The sequence below is a fragment of the Bombina bombina genome, chromosome 7, assembly GCF_027579735.1.
Source record: "Bombina bombina isolate aBomBom1 chromosome 7, aBomBom1.pri, whole genome shotgun sequence".
In the NCBI taxonomy this organism is placed as follows: Eukaryota; Metazoa; Chordata; class Amphibia; order Anura; family Bombinatoridae; genus Bombina; species Bombina bombina.
Genome location: NC_069505.1, coordinates 186,479,227 through 186,496,110, shown reverse-complemented (window position 1 = coordinate 186,496,110; position 16,884 = coordinate 186,479,227). Strand labels below are relative to the sequence as shown.

Here is a 16,884-nt window from a genome sequence, read left to right as displayed (position 1 = left end):
CTCTTTTTCCCCTTCTTCTTCCTTTAAGAAATTGTTCCCGGTTCCTGACTCCCAATTAGAGTTGTGGGAGTCTGTCCCTAAAGTGGAGGGTGCTATCTCCATGCTTGCACCACTATCCCGCTCGAGGATAGTTTGTTGTTTAAGAAATCCATGGATAAGAAGCTGGAAACTCTGTTAAGAAAAATGTTTCAGCACACAGCTGCGATGACTGGATCCGCTACCTATTGGTGTGACTCCTTGTCGGAGATGATCTAGGTGGAAACGCCCCTTGATGAGATCCTGGAAACAATTAAGGGTTGCTAATTCATTTATTTGTGATGCAAATATGCAGATTATCCGCTTGAATGCTAAGACATCAGGCTTTTCTGTTCTAGCCCGTAGGGTTCTACGGTTGGTCGGCTGACATGACTTCCAAATCTAGATTACTTTCCCTTCCATTTAAGGGGAAGGTTCTTTTTTGTCCAGTAAAGGACTCTATTATATCCACGGTCACTGGGGGCAAGGGTGCCTTTTTACTGCAGTATAAGAAAAATAAAGCTAAAGGACAAGGTCATAATTTTCGTCCCTTTTCGTTCGGATAAGTCCCAATGTCAGTAGCCCTCCACGAAGTCTGATCAGTCCAAGGGAACTTGGAAACCAGCTCAATCTTGGAACAAATGCAAGCAGAATAAGAAGCCCACCGAGACTAAATTGGCATGAAGGGGCGGCCCCCGATCCGTCACTGGATCGTGTGGGGGGAAGACTATCTCTCTTTGTGGAGGCTTGGCTGGGAGACATGCAAGACCATTGGGTCTGGAGGTCATTGCCCAGGATTAAAGGATAGGTTTCAAATCTTATACACCCAGGGGCAGATTCCCCTGTCTTCAAGACCAGAAAAACGAGACGCCTTTCTAGGGTGTGTGAGGGATCTCTCCTCCCTAGGAGTCATTGTGCCAGTACCTCTAGCAGAAAAAGGTCTGGAATACTACGCAAACCTTTTTGTGGTCCCAAAGAAGGAAGGTATGTTTCGCCCGATCCTGGACCTAAAGTGTTTAAACAAGTTTCTGTCTGTACCATCGTTCAAGATGGAAACAATAAGGTCTATTCTGCCCTTAGTTCAAGAAGGACAGTTTATGACCACGATAGACTTGAAGGATGCTTACCTTCATGTTCCCATACACAAGGATCACTTCAAGTTCTTAAGATTCACTTTTCTGGATCAGCACTTCCAGTTTGTAGCTCTTCCCTTCGGTCTGGCTACTGCTCTAAGAGTCTTTACGAAGGTTCTGGGGGCTCTGTTCGTGGTGGCGAGATCCAGAGGCATTGCAGTAGCACCTTATTTGGATGACAATCTGGTCTAAGTTCCATCCTGCCAGCTGGCAGAATACCATTCGAGAGCTCTTCTTCTTCAATCTCATGTATGAAAGATAAACTTAGGAAAGAGTTCTCTGGTTCCCAGTACCAGAGTGGAGTTCCTGGGCACAATAATAGATTCCATATGCATGAAGATATTTCTTACAGACCAGAGACATTGCAAAATTACTTCCAGTTGTCTTGTCCTCCAGACCTCCTCAAGGGCATCTGTGGCCCGGTGTATGGAGGTGATTGGGCTCATGGTGTCCAGCATAGATATCATCCCATTTGCCAGGTTCCATCTCAGACCTCTACAGATTTGCATGCTGAGGCAATGGAACGGCGATCACTCAGATCTTTCCCAACAGATTTCTCTGTACAGCTGATCGAGAGAATCGCTCTCTTGGTGGCTCTGTCCAGATCGCATGTCCCAGGGGACATCCTTCTTGAGACTATCCTGGGAGAAGCTGACTATGGATGCAAGGCTATCAGGATGGGGAGCCGTTTGGGGTGCCAGGAAGGCACAGGGCCGATGGGCTCAGGAGGAATCTCTTCGCCCGATCAACATTCTGGAACTTCGAGCAATCTTCAACACTCTAAGGGCTTGGCCTCTTCTGGGTTCATCCCTGTTTATGTAACATATCTCAGCCTAATGTCACTATCCCTTTAAGACTTCCTTCTCTGACTGCTGCATTTGGGCAGTATTCACATTCAGCTTGCTTGCCTGCCTGATTAATCATTCATGCACCTGATTACCTCAGCCTCTTTTTAAGCCTTCTCAGGTCTAATGTGCTTTGCATTAACATTGAAGTGTGATCCTGAACAACAGAGGCTTGTGTCAGTTTTCTGCTTGAACTTACCAACTATTCCAAGATACAGCATTTTCTATTACCTATGCTAAATATCATCAAACCGCAAGTATCAAAAATATCTCCATTCTGTTTCCTGGACACAGCTACTTAACAATCTCTGAACTTTATTATAAATCAACTATGCTTTTGCTTACCATCACTCTAATTACAATAACATCATCTTACTCAAAACTTTATAACTATTTCTGTGCTTCTAGTTGTCATTGCTGAAATAACCTGCAACAAACCTAGTTTGATCAAACAGTAATTAATGCCTGAGACTTGTAACTTGTCTATCACTTGTGCTGATCTGATTATACTGATATACAGCTTTACATAATATAATGAACTGTGAACCTGCAACAAACCTTGGTTTGCATTTATATGCACAAAACAGTAATTAATGCCTAAGACTTGCAACCTGTTTATCACTTGTGCTGCTGTGTTTAACCCTGACATACAACCTTATAAAACATTATGTACTGTGAACCTACAACAAACCTTAGTTTGCATCTAAGTATCAAACTTCTACCTGTTTACTTTGGAGCCTGAACATTGCTATATATTTCTCTCATTGAATCCTGCAGCTACTCCTGTTAACTAATTATAACTCACAGTGAAGCCAGAATATATTGTAAACAAATATTGCACCCTCCATTAATTCTTCAATAACTTCTAGCAACTATGAATCACAGAATATCATCTATCCACGTCCAGGATACTCTTCCCCGGGTCAGGGGTCGGTGTCTTCAAATCCCTACCACTGCCCGAGGGTCTGTTTCCTGAGAGCATGTACACCGGATCATGACAGAATGTTAATGCCAAAAAAAGGGATCCGAGGTGGTAGTGGATGCACCGACCCTCAAAGGAAAATAAAAAATTACAACATAACTCAGACCCAAGCAATCCCTAAAGGAAAAACAGAAGATTTTCAAACTTTAAAAAATTTAAAGACACAGTACTCGCATTCTAGACAATCCTCTACTCATGTTCGTGGTTACCATTTTGGTGAAACTGATCCTGAATCTGACTATGAAAATGAAGAGGATTTAACCATAGCTTCAGCAGAAAAAATTCAGATTTTTAAAGATTTAAAGAGACAGAACCACTTTTCTAAAATGTCATCTGTTCCTCAATTTCGTGCTTACCATTTTGGTGAAACTGATCCTGAATCTGACTATGAAAATGAAGAGGATTTAACCATAGCTTCTGCAGAAAAAAATCAGATCTTTAAATATTTAAAGAGACAGAACCACTTTTCTAAAATGTCATCTGTTCCTCATGTTCTTGATTACCATTTTGGTGAAACTGATTCTGAATCTGACTATGAAAATGAAGAGAATGTATCCATTGATTCAGCAGAAAAAAATCAGATCTTTAAAGATTTAAAGAGACAGAACCACTTTTCCAGAATTTCATCTGTTCCTCATGTTCGTGATTTCCATTTTGGTGAAACTGATTCTGAGTCTGACTATGTAACTGAAGAGGATGCATTCATAGATTCAGCAGAAAAAAATCAGACCTTTAAAGATTTAAAGAGACAGGACTACTGTTCCAGAATACCATCTACTCCTCCTCTTTGTGATTCCTATCCTGATGATACTGAGTCTGAGTCTGAATATGTCAACAAGGAGGGTGACTTCACAGATCCAGCTGAATTGGCATTAGACTGGTATGAGCGCAACTTTAATTCGCCACAAACTCAGACAAAACCTCAACCTATTTGCTATAATGACATCCTTGGTTGTTATATTTACAATATGGATGATACAGACAGCTCCCATCATGAAACCTCTCATGGAAATACTGATCTTCCTATTTCTGATATTCCCATGGAATCGTTAGATTGGACAGATTCAGAGCCGGAAGAAAAGACATCTGGTTTACAGACTGCTGTTTGGAGAAAAGGTCCCCTAAACTACTATGCAGATTTATTACATCAGAATTATGCATCCAGTGATGAAGAGGATTTCTGTTCTCAACCTGATATAAGGTACTACAAGCCACAATGGCAGCAACCTAAGAAGCCTCATACTGGGAAGAAATATCAGTTATCTAAGCTCTCTAAGAAAAAGAAGAAGAAGAAAGTCTTTCTGCCTACAGAAAATCAAAAGTGCAAAGAGGAAACTCAGCCTGAATCTCCTGTTTCAGTTTCTGTTGTGCCAGACCCTCTCTTGCCTCATGACACTGTCAACACCAAGCTGGATGTTGTCTCTAGTCACCATATGTCTGTTCTTAAAGCATCTAATGGTATCTCTTCTCAGACTCTACAACAACTACAAAAACTGTTTCCAACTATTGATTTCTTGCATCCCACTCATGCTGCCTCAATGTCTATAAATCCTGTGCTAGAAACAAAAGATAATTTTGTTCCAGATATACAATCTAACAGTTTACCAGAGATAGTCCCTGGAGAATTTAGCTCTGATATTCAAACTCAAATAAGTATGCCTGCTGAACCCCAGACAACTTCTCAGTCAGAATCTTGTGTCACAATTCCTCCGCATCTACCTGAGTGTGGCATATTTCAGTACACTTCACCTTCTCAAAATTCTTCTGTTACTACATCTAAGAAATTGTTTCCCTTGGGAGATACTTTGCACCAACCTACATTTTCTACTACATCAGTTTCCTGTACAGGAATTCCTGATACTCAATCCTGTGAGGAAAACTTTGAACCAAGTTCGCAAGTGGACATTCTTGAACCTGAAACTTGTACAAAAGTTCTTCAAGAAGATTCCCCTGTGCCCATTCCTGTTCCTGTTTTCCATGATTATACTACTAAACCTGACATCAAGGTGGACTCTCCTGTTTTTGACCCTGGTATGGGTATTCCTTTGTTTAACCCAGAAATGGGTGTAATAATACTTGATACTGAAGATAGCCATGCCCTCTACTCAGAAGCGAGTATGGTTCTTGGCTGTAAACTGGGTCTTGTTAATTCTTCGTTTATGAACCCTGAAGAAAGCCTTGCCCTCTGCTCAGAAGAGAGTATGGTTCCTGGCTCTAAAGTGGGTTCTTTTCCTTTCTCTATAGTTGAACCTTGCCCTGGCATGGGCATTCCTTCACCCGATCCTACTGAGGATATTCCTGAACCTTGCCCAGATGTGGGTACTTCTGAACCTTGCCCTGGCATGGGCATTCCTACACTTGATCCTATTGAGGATATTCCTGAACCTTGCCCAGATGTGGGTATTCCTGAACCTGGCCCTGGTGTGGGCATTCATATACCTGTTCTTAGTGAGGACACATTTGATTCTGAATCCAGAAGGGGACATTTCATATTGAATTAGAAGATGGCAAGAACTGGACAAATCTTGCACTCTACACTCCTATCTCCTACTTTGAAGAAAGCCCTGCTATTGCGTTAGAAGTGGCTATAGCTTTTTCTTTTGGAGTATATCTAATCCTCAGCCAAGAGGTTAATTCTGAGGATACTCAAATCTCTGACCCAAAGGTGGTTAATCTGGTTATCAATCCAGAATACTGCATCTCTATTTCTGAAGCTGAGGAAAGCCTATTCATATCTCTAGGACTGGCTGCCTTTTCATTGGCTATGTACATGGTCATCTATCATGAAGAACATCCGCCTATCTACCCTCAGGATGATTCTGTGGTAGGAACCTCATTGTATGTTACGTTCATGCATTCTCACGATGACTACAAAAAAGTTGACTTCAAGTTTTGCTCTCATCATTTTCAAGATCTTTTGATACCTGAATTACATGGCCTTTACTTCGTCATTCAACTTTTTCAAGAGATCTCCAACCCTCCTTTCTTGATTTCTGATTGGACTCACTACCTCCATACACCTACTACCGGTTCTCCATATCATTTTTGTTCTCTCTCCTTTTGGATTGTGTTGGGCGCCCAGAGGTCGCCTTTAAGGAGGGCGATCTGTAACATATCTCAGCCTAATGTCACTATCCCTTTAAGGCTTCCTTCTCTGACTGCTGCATTTGGGCAGTATTCACATTCAGCTTGCTTGCCTGCCTGATTAATCATTCATGCACCTGATTACCTCAGCCTCTTTTTAAGCCTTCTCAGGTCTAATGTGCTTTGCATTAACATTGAAGTGTGATCCTGAACAACAGAGGCTTGTGTCAGTTTTCTGCTTGAACTTACCAACTATTCCAAGATACAGCATTTTCTATTACCTATGCTAAATATCATCACACCGCAAGTATCAAAAATATCTCCATTCTGTTTCCTGGACACAGCTACTTAACAATCTCTGAACTTTATTATAAATCAACTATGCTTTTGCTTACCATCACTCTAATTACAATAACATCATCTTACTCAGAACTTTATAACTATTTCTGTGCTTCTAGTTGTCATTGCTGAAATAACCTGCAACAAACCTAGTTTGATCAAACAGTAATTAATGCCTGAGACTTGTAACTTGTCTATCACTTGTGCTGCTCTGATTATACTGATATACAGCTTTACATAATATAATGAACTGTGAACCTGCAACAAACCTTGGTTTGCATTTATATGCACAAAACAGTAATTAATGCCTAAGACTTGCAACCTGTTTATCACTTGTGCTGCTGTGTTTAACCCTGACATACAACCTTATAAAACATTATGTACTGTGAACCTACAACAAACCTTAGTTTGCATCTAAGTATCAAACTTCTACCTGTTTACTTTGGAGCCTGAACATTGCTATATATTTCTCTCATTGAATCCTGCAGCTACTCCTGTTAACTAATTATAACTCACAGTGAAGCCAGAATATATTGTAAACAAATATTGCACCCTCCATTAATTCTTCAATAACTTCTAGCAACTATGAATCACAGAATATCATCCATCCATGTCCAGGATACTCTTCCCCGGGTCAGGGGTCGGTGTCTTCAAATCCCTACCACTGCCCTGAGGGTCTGTTTCCTGAGCGCATGTACACCGGATCATGACAGTTTATCAGATTCCAATCGGACAACATTACCTCGGTGGCTTACATCAACCATCAGGGGGGAACGAGAAGCTCCCTAGACATGAAGTATCTTGGATTCTGGATTAGGTGGAGGCCCACAACTGCTTGCTGTCAGCGATCCACATCCCGGGTGTGGACAACTGGGAAGCGGACTTTATCAGCAGACAATTGTTTCATCCAGGGGAATGGTCTCTCCATCTCGAGGTTTGCGGAGATTTGCAACAAATGGCGGACGCTGGAGATAGCTCTCCTGGTGTCCAGACTCAATAACAAGCTACCCAGATACGGGTCGCGGTCCAGGGATCCCCAGGCAGAGCTTATAGATGCCTTAGCAGTGCCTCTGGGGTACAACCTAGTTTACATTTTTCCCCAGCTGCCACTTCTACCTCGGGTAGTGGCCCGCATCAAACAGGAGCAAGCCTCGACTATTCTATTTGCTCCATGTATAGCTCTTCTTGCCCAGTGTATAGAATTTCTCTTGCCTAGTGTATATATTTTCTCTTGCCTAGTGTATAGCTCTTCTTTAGGGTATAGATTTTCTTTTGCCTAGTATATAGCTATTCTTGCCTAGTTTATAGCTTTTCTCTAGCTAGTGTATAGATTATCTTGCCTGGTGCATAGATGTTTGTGCCTAATGTATAGATTTTCCCTTGCTAGTGTATATATTTTTTCTTGCCTAGTGTATAGCTCTTCTTTAGAGTATAGATTTTCTTTTGCCTAGTGTATAGATTTTCTCTAGCCTAGTGTATAGATTATTTTGACTGATGCATAGATGTTTGTGCCTAATGTATAGATTTTCCCTTGCCTAGTGTATATATTTTCTCTTGCCTAGTGTATAGATTATCTTACCTAGTGTATATATTCTCTTGTCTAGTGTATAGCTCTTCTTTAGTGTATAGATTTTATCTTGCCTAGCGTATAGCATTTCTTGCCTAGTGTATAGATTTTCTCTTGCCTAGTGTATAGATTATCTTGCCTGGTGCATAGATGTTTGTGCCTAATGTATAAATTTTCCCTTGCTAGTGTATATATTTTTTCTTGCCTATTGTATAGCTCTTCTTTAGGGTATAGATTTTCTTTTGCCTAGTGTATAGATTTTCTCTAGCCTAGTGTATAGATTATTTTGACTGATGCATAGATGTTTGTGCCTAATGTATAGATTTTCCCTTGCCTAGTGTATATATTTTCTCTTGCCTAGTGTATAGATTATCTTACCTAGTGTATATATTCTCTTGCCTAGTGTATAGCTCTTCTTTAGTGTACAAATTTTATCTTGCCTAGCGTATAGCTCTTCTTGCCTAGTGTATAGATTTTCTCTTGCCTAGTGTATAGATTTTCTCTTGCCTAGTGTATACATTTTCTCTTGTCTAGTGTATAGATTATCTTACCTGGTGTATAGATTTTCTCTTGCCTAGTGTATAGATTTCCTTGCCTAGAGTATGGATTTTCTCTTGCTTAGTGTATATATTCTCTTGCCTAATGTATATATTCTCTTGCTTAGTGTATATATTCTTTTTCCTAGTGTATAGATTTTCTCTTGCCTAGTGTATATATTCTCTTGCCTAGTGTATAGATGTTCTTGCCTAGTGAATAGATTCTCTTGCCTAGTGAATAGATTTTCTCTTGCCTAGTGTATATATTCTCTTGCCTTGTGTATATATTTTCTCTTGCCTAGTGTATAGATTTTCTCTTGCCTAGTGTACAGATTATCTTGCCTAGTGTACAGATTATCTTGCCTAGTGTATAGATTCTCTTGCCTAGTGTACAGATTATCTTGCCTAGTGTACAGATTATCTTGCCTAGTGTATAGATTATCTTGCCTAGTGTATAGATTTTCTCTTGCCTAGTGTATAGATTCTCTTGCCTAGTGTACAGATTATCTTGCCTAGTGTACAGATTATCTTGCCTAGTGTATAGATTATTTTGCCTAGTGTATAGATTATCTTGCCCAGTGTATAGATTCTCTTCCCTAGTGTATAGATTATCTTGCTTAGTGTATAGATTCTCTTCCGCTGCTCCATAACCTGTCCGCCTGCTCTGAGGAGGCGGACAGACATTGCCGCAATTCAACCCAATTGAATATGATCGGGTTGATTTACACCCCCCTGCTAGTGGCGGGGGCGGCGTTGCACCAGCAGTTCACAAACAATGCTAAATAAGGAGAGCGTATTGCTCTCCGCATTCAGCGAGGTCTGTCGGACATGATCCGCAATGTCGGATCATGTCCGACAGGCCTTTCATAAATAGGCCCACTAGTGTATACATTTTCTTGCCTAGTGTATAGATTATCTTCCCTAGTGTATATTTTCTCTTGCCTAGTGTATAGATTCTCTTGCCTAGTGTATAGATTCTCTTGCCTAGTGTATAGATTCTCTTGCCTAGTGTATAGATTATCTTGCTTAGTGTATATATTCTCTTCCCTAGTGTATACATTTTCCTGCCTAGTGTATATTAGACATGTGCATGTCGAAAAAATTCAGTTCGGTTCGATTCGGATTTTTTCGAATTTCGTTTCGGATCGATTCGAATTCGGAAAAATTTGAATCAATTCGTTTTGGATTCATTCGGATTCGAATAAATTCGGCTGGATTCGGCTCGGTTCGGAAATTCGGTAAGTGTTAGGTGGGATGTGCTGTGTATTAGACTAGTATTATGTACTGTATATTAGGTGTAACCCATAGCATAGTGATATAACCTAATATACTGTACAATGCTAGTGTAATCCAGGGCCATCCGAATCTACCGAATAAATCCGAACCAATTCGGATTTATTCGGTAGATTCTGCACTATTTTAATTCGGAAATTCGAATCGATCCGAATCCCGAATTTTACGAATTCGGGCGAATTTCCGAATCGATCCGAAACGAATCGCACATTTCTAGTGTATATTTTCTCTTCCCTAGTGTATAGATTTTCTCTTCCCTAGTGTATAGATTCTCTTGCCTAGTGTATAGATTCTCTTGCCTAGTGTATAGATGTTAGTAAATGATCATTACAGAAAGCAGTTTTTCTTTATTCTTCAATAATTTCAGAAACATCTTTCACACTTATAAAGATATTGGATTCGAATAAATTCGGCTGGATTCGGCTCGGTTCGGAAATTCGGTAAGTGTTAGGTGGGATGTGCTGTGTATTAGACTAGTATTATGTACTGTATATTAGGTGTAACCCATAGCATAGTGATATAACCTAATATACTGTACAATACTAGTGTAATCCAGGGCCATCCGAATCTACCGAATAAATCCAAACTAATTCAAATTTATTCGGCACTATTTTAATTCGGAAATTCGAATCAATCCGAATCCCGAATTTTACGAATTCGGACAAATTTCCGAATCGATCCGAAGCGAATCGCACATTTCTAGTGTATATTTTCTCTTCCCTAGTGTATAGATTTTCTCTTCCCTAGTGTATAGATTTTCTTGCCTAGTGTATAGATTCTCTTGCCTAGTGTGTATAGATTCTCTTGCCTAGTGTATAGATTCTCTTCCCTAGTGTATAGATTCTCTTGCCTAGTGTATAGATGTTAGTAAATGATCATTACAGAAAGCAGTTTTTCTTTATTCTTCAATAATTTCAGAAACATCTTTCACACTTATAAAGATATCTGTAATGCAAATCTGGTTTTGTAAGAGATTTTATTTATAAAGCATAAAAAGTACATTTTAAAAAGTAAAGATCAGGGCTGCGGGTGGAGGATTGTGTGACACTACACAGAGAATATCACTGTGTAGGCTGGTGTATGAGTGGCCCTAGGAATGTCACCATTTTGGAACCCTCATTAAAGGGAATGTAAAGTGAAAATTAAATTGTCAGGATTCAAATAGAGCAGAAATATTAAACAACTTTCCAAATTATTTCTATTATCTAATTTAAATTATTCTCTTAGTATCCTTTGTTTAAACATATATCTAAGTAGGAGCAGCAATAAATTACTGGGAGCTAGCTTCTCATTTGTGGCTGCACATATATGCCTCTTGTCATTGGCTCACAGACCCCGACCTGGTAATTTGCCCCTGATATAAGTTTTCTAAGGGTACAGCAAATTTGACACCCCCCCCCCCCCAACAAAAAATAATAATAATCAATCTCACTGGCCCTCTAGGAAATAGGTGTAATTTATTAATGTCCCTCTGGTAATTTCCCTCTACCTAGCAAATGGATGTATGTGCCAGTCTGTGCCAAACAGACATATATGTGCAGCCACCAATTATCAGCTAGCTCCCAGTAGTGCACTGCTGCTCCTTCAACAAAGGATAGAAATAGAACAAAGCAAATTAGATAACAGACGTAGATTGAACAGTTATTTAAAATGGTATGTTCTATCTGTATCATTAAATAGAATGTTCAGATGTCATGTCCCTTTAATTCAGTGTGCTGTATTAATAATCTGGTAGGGATTAGATAGGTGAGGTGCTGATAGCAGAAGAAGGATAAGGCAACATGGCTCCAGCATCTCTTTTCTTTAACCCTTTCATTTGCAGAGGGGTTCCATGGCACAATACTCAGCAATGTATATAAAATTATCTGCAGGTCAGCCTGCCAGCAAGAGGTTAATTCATGCAGGTCCTGGATCCTAAAAAAATAATAAAGGAAAATGTAAATATTTCTTCTGAAATTTCTTTCCAAATTAAAAAGGATGAGTTGTCATCTACTTGTGATTGTGTCATGATCTACGCTTTACTTGTAGCCGTATCTCTGCAGTCTACCTGTGACTGTATCATGATCTGCACTTCACTTGTAGCCATATCTCTGCCGTCTACTTGTGACTGTGTCATGATCTATGCTTTACTTGTAGCCATATCTCTGCCGTCTACTTGTGACTGTGTCATGATCTACGCTTTACTTATAGCCATATCTCTGCAGTCTACTTGTGACTGTGTCATGATCTACGCTTTACTTGTAGCCATAGCTCTGCAGTCTACTTGTGACTGTGTCATGATCTACGCTTTACTTGTAGCCATATCTCTGCAGTTTACTTGTGACTGTGTCATGATCTACGCTTTACTTGTAGCCATAGCTCTGCAGTCTAATTGTGATTGTGTCATGATCTACGCTTTACTTGTACCCGTATCTCTGCCGTCTACTTGTGACTGTGTCATGATCTACGCTTTACTTGTAGCCGTATCTCTGCAGTCTACTTGTGATTGTGTCATGATCTACGCTTTACTTGTAGCCATATCTCTGCAGTCTACTTGTGACTGTGTCATGATCTACGCTTTACTTGTAGCCATATCTCTGTAGTCTACTTGTGACTGTGTCATGATCTACGCTTTACTTGTAGCCGTATCTCTGCAGTCTACTTGTGATTGTGTCATGATCTACGCTTTACTTATAGCCATATCTCTGCAGTCTACTTGTGACTGTGTCATGATCTACGCTTTACTTGTAGCTATAGCTCTGCAGTCTACTTGTGACTGTGTCATGATCTACGCTTTACTTGTAGCCATATCTCTGCAGTCTACTTGTGACTGTGTCATGATCTACGCTTTACTTGTAGCCATATCTCTGTAGTCTACTTGTGACTGTGTCATGATCTACGCTTTACATGTAGCCGTATCTCTGCAGTCTACTTGTGATTGTGTCACGATCTACGCTTTACTTGTAGCCGTATCTCTGCAGTCTACTTGTGATTGTGTCATGATCAACACTTTACTTGTACCCGTATCTCTGCAGTCTACTTGTCACTGTGTCATGATCTACGCTTTACTTATAGCCGTATCTCTGCCGTCTACTTGTGATTGTGTCATGGTCTACGCTTTACTTGTAGCCGTATCTCTGCAGTCTACTTGTGGCTGTGTCATGATCTACGCTTTACTTGTAGCCATATCTCTGCAGTCTACTTGTAATTGTGTCATGATCTACGCTTTACTTGTAGCCGTATCTCTGCAGTCTACTTGTGACTGTGTCATGATCTACGCTTTACTTATAGCTGTATCTCTGCAGTCTACTTGTGATTGTGTCATGATCTATGCTTTACTTGTAGCCATATCTCTGCAGTCTACTTGTGACTGTGTCATGATCTACGCTTTACTTATAGCCGTATCTCTGCAGTCTACTTGTGACTGTGTCATGATCTACGCTTTACTTGTAGCCGTATCTCTGCAGTCTACTTGTGACTGTGTCATGATCTATGCTTTACTTGTAGCCGTATCTCTGCAGTCTACTTGTGATTGTGTCATGATCTATGCTTTACTTGTAGCCATATCTCTGCAGTCTACTTGTGACTGTGCCATGATCTACGCTTTACTTATAGCCGTATCTCTGCCGTCTACTTGTGATTGTGTCATGATCTACGCTTTACTTGTAGCCGTATCTCTGCAGTCTACTTGTGACTGTGTCATGATCTACGCTTTACTTGTAGCCATATCTCTGCAGTCTACTTGTGACTGTGTCATGATCTACGCTTTACTTGTAGCCGTATCTCTGCAGTCTACTTGTGATTGTGTGATGATCTACGCTTTACATGTACCCGTATCTCTGCAGTTTACTTGTGATTGTGTCATGATCTACGCTTTACTTGTAGCCGTATCTCTGCAGTCTAATTGTGATTGTGTCATGATCTATGCTTTACTTGTAGCCGTATCTCTGCAGTCTACTTGTGATTGTGTCATGATCTATGCTTTACTTGTAGCCGTATCTCTGCAGTCTACTTGTGATTGTGTCATGATCTACGCTTTACTTGTAGCCGTATCTCTGCAGTCTACTTGTGGCTGTGTCATGATCTATGCTTTACTTGTAGCCATATCTCTGCAGTCTACTTGTAATTGTGTCATGATCTACGCTTTACTTGTAGCCGTATCTCTGCAGTCTACTTGTGATTGTGTCATGATCTACGCTTTACTTATAGCCGTATCTCTGCCGTCTACTTGTGATTGTGTCATGATCTACGCTTTACTTGTAGCCGTATCTCTGCAGTCTACTTGTGACTGTGTCATGATCTACGCTTTACTTGTAGCCATATCTCTGCAGTCTACTTGTGACTGTGTCATGATCTACGCTTTACTTGTAGCCATATCTCTGCAGTCTACTTGTGATTGTGTCATGATCTACGCTTTACATGTACCCGTATCTCTGCAGTTTACTTGTGATTGTGTCATGATCTACGCTTTACTTGTAGCCGTATCTCTGCAGTCTACTTGTGATTGTGTCATGATCTATGCTTTACTTGTAGCCGTATCTCTGCAGTCTAATTGTGATTGTGTCATGATCTACGCTTTACTTGTAGCCGTATCTCTGCAGTCTACTTGTGATTGTGTCATGATCTACGCTTTACTTGTAGCCGTATCTCTGCAGTCTACTTGTGATTGTGTCATGATCTTCGCTTTACTTGTAGCCGTATCTCTGCAGTCTACTTGTGATTGTGTCATGATCTACGCTTTACTTGTAGCCGTATCTCTGCAGTCTACTTGTGACTGTGTCATGATCTACGCTTTACTTGTAGCCGTATCTCTGCAGTCTACTTGTGATTGTGTCATGATCTACACTTTACTTGTAGCCGTATCTCTGCAGTTTACTTGTGATTGTGTCATGATCTACGCTTTACTTGTAGCCGTATCTCTGCAGTCTACTTGTGAGTGTGTCATGATCTACGCTTTACTTGTAGCCGTATCTCTGCAGTCTACTTGTGACTGTGTCATGATCTACGCTTTACTTGTAGCCGTATCTCTGCAGTCTACTTGTGATTGTGTCATGATCTACGCTTTACTTGTAGCCGTATCTCTGCAGTTTACTTGTGATTGTGTCATGATCTACGCTTTACTTGTAGCCATAGCTCTGCAGTCTACTTGTGATTGTGTCATGATCTACGCTTTACTTGTAGCCGTATCTCTGCAGTTTACTTGTGATTGTGTCATGATCTACGCTTTACTTGTAGCTATAGCTCTGCAGTCTACTTGTGATTGTGTCATGATCTACGCTTTACTTGTAGCCATAGCTCTGCAGTCTACTTGTGATTGTGTCATGATCTACGCTTTACTTGTAGCCGTATCTCTGCAGTCTACTTGTGATTGTGTCATGATCTACGCTTTACTTGTAGCCGTATCTCTGCAGTCTACTTGTGATTGTGTCATGATCTACGCTTTACTTGTAGCCGTATCTCTGCAGTCTACTTGTGATTGTGTCATGATCTACGCTTTACTTGTAGCCGTATCTCTGCAGTCTACTTGTGATTGTGTCATGATCTACGCTTTACTTGTAGCTATAGCTCTGCAGTCTACTTGTGATTGTGTCATGATCTACGCTTTACTTGTAGCTATAGCTCTGCAGTCTACTTGTGATTGTGTCATGATCTACGCTTTACTTGTAGCCATAGCTCTGCAGTCTACTTGTGATTGTGTCATGATCTACGCTTTACTTGTAGCCGTATCTCTGCCGTCTACTTGTGCAAAACATATTTACTATTAAGTATGCAGGGCAATCACACATACAAGCTTTTTACTATAGGTTCAGAGGATAAGATAGACAGATACAAACATAGAGATAGATAGATAGATAGATAGATAGATATACTGGCCTCCATTTACTAAGCAGCCAATACTGGTTCGGAGCCCCATCCCTGAAACAGAAGTTAAGAAGCAGTGGTCGTAAGACTGCTGTTCCCTAATGTGTCCTCCACCTTTTAGGTGGAAATCTACCCTATCCGATCAGGATGATTGACAGCCCCTGCTAGCGTCCGATTGGCCACCAGTGAGCAAGGGGCGGCATTGCACAAGCATTTCACTATAAATGCTTTTGCAATGTTAAATGCCGACAGTGTATGCTGTCGGCATATAGCGAGGTGGGGCAGACATGATCGCTACAGGGAATCATGTCCACTTGACTATTAATAAATCTAGCCCATAGTGTGTATATATTAGGTCCTAACAGTCCTGCATTTACACCTGACTACCAGATATGCACCTGGGTAAATCATATAGATGCAAATGGAATTACTTGTTACATATATTTTATTTAACCATAAAGCAGTATCTCATAGCAAGTGGTTCAGACAGCCTGAACAATGGGCATTTGACAACAAGCAATTTTAGTGCTTATTACATTTGTAGTATTTATAGACTCTAATGTAAATAAAATAACACCTCTTGTGTTTTTTTATTTTGTTGCATTTCTACTTCTTTGGAGACATTGAAGAGTTACAGTATCTTCTAGTATGTGTTTTATTTAATGTAGATGTTTAGCTGGATCTTAAAGGGACAGTCTAGGCCAAAATAAACTTTCATGATTCAGATAGAGCATGTAATTTTAAACAATTTTCCAATTTACTTTTATCACCAATTTTGCTTTGTTCTCTTGGTATTCTTAGTTGAAAGCTTAACCTAGGAGGTTCATATGCTAATTTCTTAGACCTTGAAGCCCACTTCTTTCAGATTGCATTTTAACAGTTTTTCACCACTAGAGGGTGTTAGTTCACGTATTTCATATAGATAACACTGTGCTTGTGCACGTGAAGTAATCTGGGAGCAGGCACTGATTGGCTAGACTGCAAGTCTGTCAAAAGAACTGAAAAAGGGCAGTTTGCAGAGGCTTAGATACAAGATAATCACAGAGGTTAAAAGTATATTATTATAACTGCGTTGGTTATGCAAAACTGGGAAATGGGTAATAAAGGGATTATCTATCTTTTAAAACAATAAAATTCTAGTGTAGAATGTCCCTTTAAAGGATCATAGTCCCTTTTATTGCTACAAAATGAGCACTGTGCAGCTTTCAGCAGCTTGTGCACAGATCCTTATACAGCTCTAACAGCAGCA

At 40.2% G+C, this 16,884-nt stretch overlaps 2 protein-coding genes across 4 annotated transcripts in view; one reads left to right on the top strand and one right to left on the bottom strand.

Annotated features, from left to right (window-relative positions):
• Positions 1-16,884, top strand: part of PRR33 (proline rich 33) — a 53,466-nt gene that overhangs the window by 19,594 nt on the left and 16,988 nt on the right. Inside the window, exon 1 of one of the 2 annotated variants that reach the window (XM_053720491.1) lies at positions 7,299-7,332. The exons of the other annotated variant lie outside the window; for it this stretch is intronic. Coding sequence (XP_053576466.1) covers positions 7,314-7,332 — 19 coding nt within the window. The 5' untranslated portion in view covers positions 7,299-7,313. Of the gene's footprint in view, positions 1-7,298; positions 7,333-16,884 lie in introns of those variants that run through there. 2 annotated transcript variants of the gene reach the window in all.
• Positions 10,754-16,884, bottom strand: part of LSP1 (lymphocyte specific protein 1) — a 183,489-nt gene continuing 177,358 nt past the window's right edge. For both annotated transcript variants that reach the window (XM_053720493.1, XM_053720494.1), the window contains exon 13: positions 10,754-11,708. The gene's annotated coding sequence lies outside the window, so the exon portion shown is untranslated. The remainder of the gene's footprint in view (positions 11,709-16,884) is intronic.